We start from the raw sequence: 11,105 nt of genomic DNA, 5'->3' as shown, positions 1-11,105 counted from the left end.
ATATAATGTGGATGACTTATCTGGATTTGACACTTAAATCTTAGGTCATCCTTTAGCATTAGGATCAAAGGGATAAATTATACGATAACCATACGCCAATAGGTTCTTGAATGTTGTTTTGCCATCATTCGACCTATTCAGACATTGGGTCCATTGCTAGATGGTTACATTGATTGGTTCAAAAATCTATTTTTATACTACCAGCTTAGGTTTAAATCTATGAGGTCACATTTAAAAAATTTTTTGACTGATCATGTGGCTGATCAACGATTGAGAATCATTCAAAGACTTAATCATCAATTCGATTGATGGTTAACCTTATACAAAAGTTATAATAAATTTATTCATCAAGTATTAATAAATTAATAGAAAATTAATTAATAATTAGATTACTGATTAGTTCAATTTGATTAAGCAAAAAAGATTTGATAAAATCTAATTGAATTAGATTCAATTAGGTTTGATCCGATTAGGTTATAAGATGACCTAATCGCTAAGGAAGAATTATCCCTGATTTGATCAAAATTTTGATTCAATCAATTTTTAATTTGATTAAAATTTGATTAAAAATTTATGAATCTAATTATATTGATTTTATCTATTTATTTGGACTAAATCAGATGTGATATGGTTGGAATTCAAAAAAGAAAATCAAGAGTCCATATAGGATTGGACTCTCCTTCTCCCTTGCGCACCAAATTTTGGATGCCAATATTCCTCACAATAAAAGATTTTTTACATGAGTTTTCTCCATGCAAAAGAGCCCTCTCACCCTCCCTTTCTCACATCCAAGAATGGATAAAAATTTGGTTTTATGGTTTGTTTAAATCTGATTTGAAATTGGATACCATATTAGATAAGCTTTGACCTTATTTACAACTCTTGCCGCCCATGCCTTCTTTTCCTTTATTTTGTGTGACAATATGAGGGATTTTACCATAGAAAATCTGATGGTGATTTGATTCCACATGAAAGAAAGTTGTTTAGGGCATCCCATATTTTTTGGACATGGAATTGAAAGGAAAGGTTCGACATCTCTTCGAAGAGTCCAAATACCTTATTACACATTGAAATAAATAGGGATTTATTTTGATTTTGTGCATGTAAGAGAGAAGAAAGAGTGCTCTTCATGTTGGGAGGTTTTGGGCATGGGTTCTTGTCGTGAAGAAAATAGAAGAGGGTCCTCTCCTTTTTGGGTGAGCAAAAAGAAAAACCTAGAAACCCTAGATTTAATCCTAAAGGTTTGGGAAGAGAGAAAAATAAGAGAAAAAGTTGTTTCTTCTCTATGTTTCTTTACCTCTTCATCTCCTTCAGAAGTCCATCCTCAATCTCTAGAAAGATTTTAGAGATTTGAAAAAAGAATCCAGATCAGTTAAGAAGAAGATCTTCGCGCGAACTAGAATTTTGAGAAAACAGATCAGATCGGGGCTTTGAGTGGACCTTCCATAGAGGCCGGATGCATGTGCGGCTATGAGTAACCAGTAATGATTATCTTCACCATATCTCTCAGTAGCGATGATCATCAATCCACGCTCAGATATCGAGTTCTGAACTCAGATAGGTATAGATTTGATCTACAGCTTACATTCATACATGTAGATTTTATCTTCTATATTTTTTAGATTTTATATACAACATATCATGTCGTAGATCCTAGAGTAAGTTGATTTGATGATTAGATCATATGCATATTAGATTAATATGATTAATCTAGTTATCTTCTGCTATATTTTATTTTAAAAATTTTTAAAATAAATGCATAAAATCACCTATATTTTCAACAGTGATATCAGAGCCAGGTTCGTTATGACATATTATATGTACTTATTAAATCTAGAATTTAATTTTATTTAGATCTGATATGTCATATCTTAGATTTGAATTTAATTAATGATTGATTGCATAAACTGATATAAGGTTATCCTGCTGTAGGATTTATCCCTTACAGTGAATAGGTTGTCCTAGTTTATGCTGATCTTTGATAAAATTTGATTTTACATATTATATATGATATTTATGATCTAATTTAGATATAATCTAAAATTATGATCAGATTTGATATAATTTAGATTAGATCTAAATTCATACATATATGATATATGGTTAGATTAGATGATCCGATTAGTAAGTATTTGGATTGGATTGATCACCAGGCCGTCCGATCATATGAGCAAGAAGAGTTTAAAGGTCTTCTCTTCCCATTCGATGGGATACTCTTATAGTGTGTAGGGGTGCCATGTAACTAAATACCATAAAGAAGAATACAAAAGGAATAACTTACTTTTCTGCAAAATTCTAGATCTTGAAATCTTAGGTTTGTTGTATGTGATACAAAATTATATGAAAAATAAAATATCTAATCTATATGATTAAAATTATTTTAATCATAAAAAAATAAAATTTGAAATCATAAAAGGTTTAGATATGATATAAAAGTATGTTTATGATTGATTTTATTTTAGAATTATGCAAATTTTTTTCAGATCTAAAACTCTTTAAAATATGCTCACATAATTACTAAGCCAACCTAATTTTGAACTGAGTTGATCTAATCTCCTTGCGTAGCCAGCTCAATGTTGATCGAGTCGATCCAGTTTCAAAATAGAAAATCTTTACATAAAATTTGTTATAAATTATTTACAAAATAAAAAATTTGAAATTATTTCAAACCTAAACCGAAACCCATGTTGATGCTGAAACTTGATTAAGAATTAAGTATAGAATCGATTAGATCTAGAATTATGATTTAAAATTTAATGACATTGCATAAAATATGGAGGCATGGGTTAGCTTAAATCAAGTCCTCTTAATTGGGTTAGACCTAAGGTTAGAATCAAAAAATTAATGGATCATGTAGAGAAATTGATTAAATCTAACTAAATATTGAATTAGATTAAATCAAAATTTTTCTAGAATCAATACAATAGTTGTAGATGGACAAATTCATATCTTTGATTAAACTAAATGGACCTTGATTATGACTCAGTGGTTGAACCTGAATCATTAGATTGGTCAAATCAAAACTAATTAACTAATTGGTGTCTAAGATAAGTTTGACATTTTGATTGGTGGTTTTTAATTGGGAGTGGCTTACCTGGCCATTTTGATGGTGTCTAAGGCAAGCTTGGCATACCCTCCCACCGTCTCACTTATCTGACCAATTTGATGGATTATATCTTAATTAGACTGCTAAATAATTTAAGTTGACCCATGCCATTAAGGTTGATCAGTGTGACTGATCTAGATACCATTTCAGCCAGTATGACCTTGATCCAATTCAATGACTTGATGAAGTCAGTGGGAGGATTGTGGTTTACTAGTTGATCTCTTCTCTTTTGTCCATAAATCAAATTTCTAAATTATTAGGTCCATAAAATGAGTTGGTTATGGTGATAACTAAATTATAACCTCCCATTAAAGTGAATGGTAATGGGTCCATTATTTTTGATTGACATTGCAGGGCCATCCGTCTAGTATTTCTTTGAATGATGGAATTATTATTCATCATATGATGACTTCGATGTACTATCTGATGAATGGTTGGATTGATCGAGCCATACTTGAGTCTGATCATTCATTAGTTAGAATCACTAAGTAGGTTCATGTTAATGATTTGACCTAACTAGGATTTTTAGTAGAGGCCCATCGCTTACTGAAATAAAATCTGGGGTGAAACTAATTACTAAAAATTATTTAGAGAAATAATTTATTGAGAACCTACCCATAGATACATATGAATTAGTCAAGCCATACTTGGGCCTGTATACAGTTTGTGTGGATTCTAGTACCTATTAAGAAATTAAGACAATTCCTCGAATTGGAGGTAGAGGCTATCAATTCGTATAAAATAATGAGAAAATCTTTAGACCAAAGTCCAAGTCTTTAAGGTTATTCAATTCATAAATATAAAGATCTTGTATTTTTTTTCATTTATGACTAGATGTCCATTGCTCCGTTCACTATTTGACAGTAACTTATTTATAAGACCCAACTTCGATAGATGGTATCAAAATTGTGAATAGTTCTAGAGCACGAATGGATCCTATATATGATTTTGGATCCAGCACCTAATGTTTCTTCATCCAACACATATGATGCGATCAAAGGCACTTATCAAAAGTGGTCAAATGATCGTATCACCGTGTAGTATTTTTAAGAGCAACGAAGAATACAAATTTAGTTATAAATTCGATGATGCTTAATAGGAAAAAATTCTTCAAAAGTTGAAGGAGTTCTTTTGCACCTTCGAAGATGTGTCTTCAGTGGGGCAACAATCTTTTGAGAAAGAAAAAAAGGTACAAAAGAATCATGCTTGGGTTGAGGAGTCCGAACTGATAAAAGAGTCTAAGGTTAACCTAGTCTGACCGAGTTTCTTGACCCAAACAAGATAAGGAAGAAAAATCAGCAAAGGATTATTGGATAAGATACTTATAATATCTTATGATTTCTCTATCGGTGACACTACTATCTGGATATTGGATATTAAAAGTCTATACAAATTATTGTAATGACTTCAGATTAGTAGAAAGATTGAAAACCACAAAAAATTTCTGAATGTTGGAGCTGAAAGTCATGTTTCAGTTCTGATTTTAGAAATTCTCAAGCAAGTTTTTGATTTTAATAATATCATTTTTATGATTATCACCATTGTTTATTTTGATGAATGTTATTTTCATAGGCTTTTTGATCAAGAATGAATTTACATTGTTAACATAGAATAATTTTTGTGATATCATTATAGATGATGTCAAAATCATGTGTGGATAATTGAGAAATGGCATTTACGAATAGTTACAGCCTGTTAGTGTACTGTACATAATAAATAAACTCCTTAGAATAGATTATGTCATGGATACTTACCTTTGGCAATTTAGGCTCGATCATTTAACAAGAATAGGATCAATAGGAGATAGCTCTCGAAGTTAATGATTATGAATCATTGTCAACCTATCAATCCTATCTCCTTAGTAAGATGACCAAGTCACCTCTTGCTGAAAAGATGAATGAGCCAATGATATTTTGAGTTTGATATATATTGATGTATTGAATCTATGAATATATTTATCATAAATTTAGATTATTTAAAATATTTAAATATTTTTTTAATAAAATAAAGAAATAAACTGAGAAGAGCATTGAAACTCTTGATCAGACTAAGGAGGAGAATGCTTTTTTAGTGAGTTTTTTGATATATCTAAAAGAGAATAGGATTCTCTCTTATTGGAATCGACTTTGTTAGATATAGTTTGATCCATGATGAAGTTTACTAGTCTGCTAGTTTTTTTTAAGATTATGCTCTTAAGACTGCTTGTTATGTTCTAAACTGAATTTTGAATTAATCAATCGCAATAATCCCATATGAGATATGGACTAGGCATAAGCCTATGCTTTCTTACCTTAGGGTTTAGAAGTATTTGTTTAATATCAAATATTTGTAGACCGATTAGCTTAGATCTCAATCCTATATGTATTATTTTGTAGGGTAACCTTAAAGAATCTAGGGGATATTACTTTTATTTTGCTAAAGAACAAAAGTTGTTCGGCATTCTTTTTAGAAAAAGAGTACCTTGATGAAGAAACTGAAGCCTTTAATGTAGAACTTGTGAAGTTCAGCAGGTAGAAAAACCGACACAATCTAATGAACCCATATAATCAAATTTGATTAGATCAAATTCGAAACCTATTGTAGAGACGCTATTAAGGAGATCTGATAGAGTACTGCATCCATCGGATAGATATTTTATCTAGTTTTGGGATGTGATCCTATTAAACTCGATGAGAACGATAAGGATCTAATCACCTACATGGATGTCATGTAGTGATCTGATTTCGATTAGTGGCTTGGGCTATAGAGTCCAAAATGGAGTCCATGAAGGTCAACGGTATATAGATACTCATCGATCCACTCGAAGGGGTAAAATCCATAGGGTGTAAGTAGATCTTCAATAGGATCAGAGGGTGCAGATAAGAAGGTGGAGACCTACAAAATCTACCTGGTTGCCTAAGGATATCGTCAATATTATGGCATTGGCCATAACGAGATAATTTTCTCCTATGACAATGCTAAATATTTTGAAGTTGGAACATGCATTTTGATAAATAATCAAAACGTATGATTTGTTGAGAATGAAGAAGAACCATACAAATACAAATAGATTAATAGTTCTACGAGTGTATTTCTTATTTTGTATGTAAATAAAATTCTCTTAATCAAAAATGATATTTCTTACATTACAGGAATAAAAGCTTCGTTGTTATCATTGTTCTTCATAAAGGACTTGAGAAAGGCACCTCTCATCCTAGAGATAAAGATCTATAGAGATAGATCTAAGAATCTACTTAAGTTATCCCAGTCCACGTACATAGAATGTTTATAAGTAGAATTTATTCTATCATGTACACCATGTATGAGATAGGATATGATATACTCACTAGGGTAGTGAGTGGATACCTACAAGATTGGATGAGAATCATTGATAAGTCTCCTTATATATTTTAAAAATACTAAGGACCGGTGACTCGATTATAGAGAATCTGACTTAAAACTTGCAGAGTATGATTTTAATTTTTTAGTTTGACATAATAATAGTAAGAATGTGTCAGAATATATCCTTATCTCAAATAATAGAGCAATCTACTGAAAAAATTTTAAGCAGAAAGATATAGCCAATTCAATTTGTGAGGTAGAATGCATTGCAGCATTCGATGCTTTCAAAAAGCTATGTGATTGTAAAGGTTCATTGGCAAGCTAGGAGTGGCACTCTCCAATGATGATTCTGCTGTATTGTACAGCATCGGAGCCATAGCTTATGTTTAGAAGCCGAAGTCCCATTAGCTTACCAAGCATTTTACATTGCTACCATCTTATTTGAAAAATCTGTTAAGATGAGATCGAACTTTAGAAGATCGACAGAAAGAAGAATCGGACCAACCGATTTACTAAAGCCTCGGTATCTAGGAGTTCTGAGATGATAAATCGAAGATGGGTATATGATACTATACTGATTGACTTTAGTCCAAGTGGGAGTTGTTGGAATTGTGTCCTAAAGCCAATTATTTGACAATTATGATAATTATAAAGATATATGAGTTAATCAATAATAAAATTATTTGATCTTTTCATCATAAGATTACATCTTCTAACAAACTCCTATGTTATAATGAAGTCCTTAGGACTATTTTGATCGATAAAGGAGATTTTATCGCATAGTCTTTAAACTGATTCACGACCAAACGATATGCTATTACTAAGACGATAGCGATATCAAGTATAGGTCGTTGTGTGCCATATGCATTAGTTGTCTTTGTAACCAAATGGTGTGGGATATTGATATGGCATGCAAGTAAGATATAGGAGTACATCTCATTAAATATGACTAACTGCGGAGCACTTTACTGTCAAGAGTAGCTCGGAAGGGTATGGGTATAAATGTCCCTTCGACTTAAGATCACTACGGTGATTTACAAGTAACTCATGTACTTTAGTGCCGAACTATCTGAATTTGTAATTCAGTGAAGAAGATTTTTGGAAGTAGTCAAGTACTTGTTAAGTCGGTGCATGAGTCAAGATGGGATTGATCCCTTCGAATTAGTAGGAGTTAATATATCAATATATTTTATTTAATAAAACTGAGCCTAATAATCCATATGATGGATTTAAAAGATTGAGATATAATGTGGATGACTTATCTAGGTTTGACAGTTAAATTTTTGGTCGTCCTTAAGCATTAGGATCAAAGGGATGAATTATACGATAACCATACGACAGTAGGTTCTTGAATGTTCTTCGCCATCATTCGATCTATCCAGACGTCGGATCCCATTGCTACATGGTTACAGTAATTGATTCAAAAATCTATTTCTGTGCTGCTAGCTTAGGTTCGAACCTACGGGGTCACACTCAAAAGAAGTTTCTGACTGATCATATGGCTAATCAACGATTGAGAATTGTTCAAGGGCTTAATCGTTAATTCGATTGATGATTAATCTTATACAAAAGTTACAATAAATTTATTTATCAAATGTTAGTGAATTAATAAAAAATTAATTAGTAATTAGATTGCTAATTAGCTCAATTTGATTGAGCAAAGAAGATTTGATAAAATCTAATTGAATTAAATTTAATTAGGTTTGACCCGATTAGGTTATAAGATAACCTAATCGTTAAGGGAGAATTATCCCTGATTTGATCAGGACTTTAGTTCAATCAATTTTTAATTTGACTAATATTTGATTAAAAATTTATGAACCTAATTAGATTAAATTTTATCTATTTATTTAGGCTAACTAGATGTGATTTGGTTTGGATTCAAATAAGGAAACTAAGAGTCCATATAGGATTGGACTCTCCTTCTCCCTTGCACACCAAACTTTGGATGCCAATATTCCTCATGCCAAAAGATTTTTTGCATGAATTTTCTCCACACAAAAGAGCTCTCTCATCCTCTCTTTCTCATATCTAAGAATGGATAAAAATCTGATTTTATGGTATGTTCAAATCTGATTTGAAATTGGATACCATATTAGATAAGGTTTGACCTTATCTACAACTCTTGCCGCCCATGCCTTCTTTTCCCTTTATTTTGTGCGACAATATGAGGGATTTTACCATAGAAAATTAGATAGAGATCTGATTCCATGTGAAAGGAAGTTGTTTGGGGCATCCCATATTTTTTGGATGTGGTATTGAAAGGAAAGGTGCGACATCTCTTGGAAGAGTCCAAACATTGTTGGACTCTTCACCCTACCTTATTACACATTGAAATAAATAGGGATTTATTTTGGTTTTGTGTATGTAAGAGAGAAGAGAGAGTGCTCTTCATGTTGGGAGGTTTTGGGCATGGGTTCTTGGCATGGAAAAATAGAGGAGGGTCCTCTCCTCTTTGGGTGAGCAAAAAAAAAAACTTAGAAACCGTAGATTTGATCCTAAGAGTTTGGGAAGAGAGAAAAATAAGAGAAAAAGTTGTTTCTTCTCTATGTTTCTTTCACCTCTTTATCTCCTCCAGAAGTCCATCTTCAACTTCTGAAAAGATTTCAAAGATTTGAAGAAAAGATTCAGATCAGTCAAAAAGAAGATATTCGTGCGAACTAGCATTCCCAAAAAGATCGATCAAATTGGAGCTTTGAGTGGACCTTCCGTAGAGGCCGGATACATGTACAGCTGCGAGCAACCAGTAATGATCATCTTCACCATGTCTCTCAGTAGTGGCAATCATCGACCTACGCTCAGGTTTCAAGTTCTAAACTCAAATAAGTGTAAATTTGATCTACAACTTACATCCATGCATGTAGATTTTATCTTTTATGTTTTTTAGATTTTATATGCAACATATCATGTCATAGATCGTAAAGTAGGTTGATTTGATGATTAAATCATATGCATATTAGGTTAATATGATTAATCTAGTTGTCTTTCACTGTGTTTTATTTCAAAAAATTTTAAAATACAGGCATGAAATCGCCTACATTTTCTAACAAAATAGCCTTTAAGACTAAGGATGGTTTATATGAATGGTTAGTCATACCCTTTGGTCTTAGTAATGCACCTAGTATCTTCATGGGGGTTATGAACCAAATCTTTCATCCTTTCATAGGTCGTTTTTTAGTGGTCTATTTTGATAACTTTCTAATTTATAGCAAGACCAAAACCCAACACCTTCTTCGTATACGAAAGGTTTTTGGAGTTCTTTGTTAGGAGAAACTCTATATGAACTTGAAAAAATGTTCCTTCCTACAATCCCAAGTTATATTCCTGGATTTTGTTGTCTCATCAGAGGGAGTTGCAGTCGATCCTGATAAGGTCAAAGCTATTAGAGAGTGGCTAGAACCTAAAAACATTTATGAGGTTAGAAGTTTCCATGGCCTAGCTACTTTCTATGGAAGGTTCATTAATGGATTTAGTATCATTATGGCTGCCATCATAAATTGCATGAAAAAGGAGGAGTTTAAATGGTCAAAGCTATAGCCAAAGCATTTTCTGAGATCAAAAAGAAAATGACACAAGCACCCATATTACGGTTGCCTGGTTTCTCTAAGGTCTTTGAAGTTTTTTGTGATGCCTCAGGTGTAGGTATAGTTGGTGTTTTGAGTCAAGAAGGTCATCCCATTGCCTACTTCAATGAGAAACTGAATGAGGCCAAACAAAAATATTCCACACATGACAAAGAGCTTTTGCTGTTGTCTAATCCCTTAGGCATTGGAGGTACTACCTTCTTTCCTGAGAGTTTATTTTGTATTCTGACCATCAAGCTCTTAAGTATTTGAATTCTTAAAAGAAATTAAGTGCCCGATACATCAAATGGGTAGAGTTCTTACAGGGGTATACTTTTATTTTTAAGCACCATGTTGGTGTTGAGAACAAAGCAGTTGATACACTTGGTAGAGTCATTGGCATTTTACATTCTGTTGAGGTCATTGTGGTTGGTTTTAAGCGCATTAAGGATGAATATGATGAATGTAAAGATTTTGATGAAGTATATGGTGCATTGATGAATAATCATATCATTAGCAATATAGATTTTGTCATTCATGATGGTTATTTATTTAAGGGCACTAGATTGTGTATTCTGACCTCATTTTTTAGAGATTTTGTTATTTGAGAGTTACATGCTAGTAGAGCTGCTAGTCATTTTGGTCAGGATAAGACTGTTGCTATGGTTGAGGAGAGATTTTATGAGCCTAGTCTGAAGAGAGATGTTACATGTGTTGTGACTCAGTGTCGAACTTGTCAATTAGCAAAGGGTAGTAAAAAGAACATAGGTTTGTACACACCTTTACCAGTTTCCCATGTCCATGGCAAGATCTAAGTATGGATTTTATCTTAGGACTACCCCGCACACTTAAGAAATATGACTCTATTTTTGTAGTTGTGGATCGATTTTTAAAAATGACTCATTTCATTCCTTGTACTGAGTCTAACAATGCCATCCACATAGTCGAACTGTTCTTTAAGGAGGTCTTTAAACTGCATGGTTTGCCTAAGACTATTATTTTAGACAGGGATGCCAAATTTGCTATTTATTTTTGGAGAACCTTGTGGAAAATGACCAACACTAAACTCATATTTTCTTCTGCTTTTCATCCTCAATCCGATGATCAAATTGAAG

At 32.5% G+C, this 11,105-nt stretch overlaps 1 protein-coding gene across 1 annotated transcript; it reads left to right on the top strand.

The window, feature by feature from the left end:
• The first annotated feature begins 9,948 nt into the window (after positions 1-9,948).
• On the top strand, positions 9,949-10,598 carry LOC140859303 (uncharacterized). Its single transcript, XM_073260965.1, has 2 exons — positions 9,949-10,201; positions 10,306-10,598. The coding sequence occupies exons 1-2, from the start codon at positions 9,949-9,951 to the stop codon at positions 10,596-10,598; spliced, it is 546 nt and encodes a 181-aa protein (XP_073117066.1).
• Positions 10,599-11,105: the final 507 nt, after the last annotated feature.

Source organism: Elaeis guineensis, chromosome 7 (assembly GCF_000442705.2).
Source record: "Elaeis guineensis isolate ETL-2024a chromosome 7, EG11, whole genome shotgun sequence".
NCBI lineage: Eukaryota > Viridiplantae > Streptophyta > Magnoliopsida > Arecales > Arecaceae > Elaeis > Elaeis guineensis.
The sequence above is the reverse complement of the archived record's forward strand: the minus strand, read 5'-3'. Positions and strand labels throughout refer to the sequence as shown.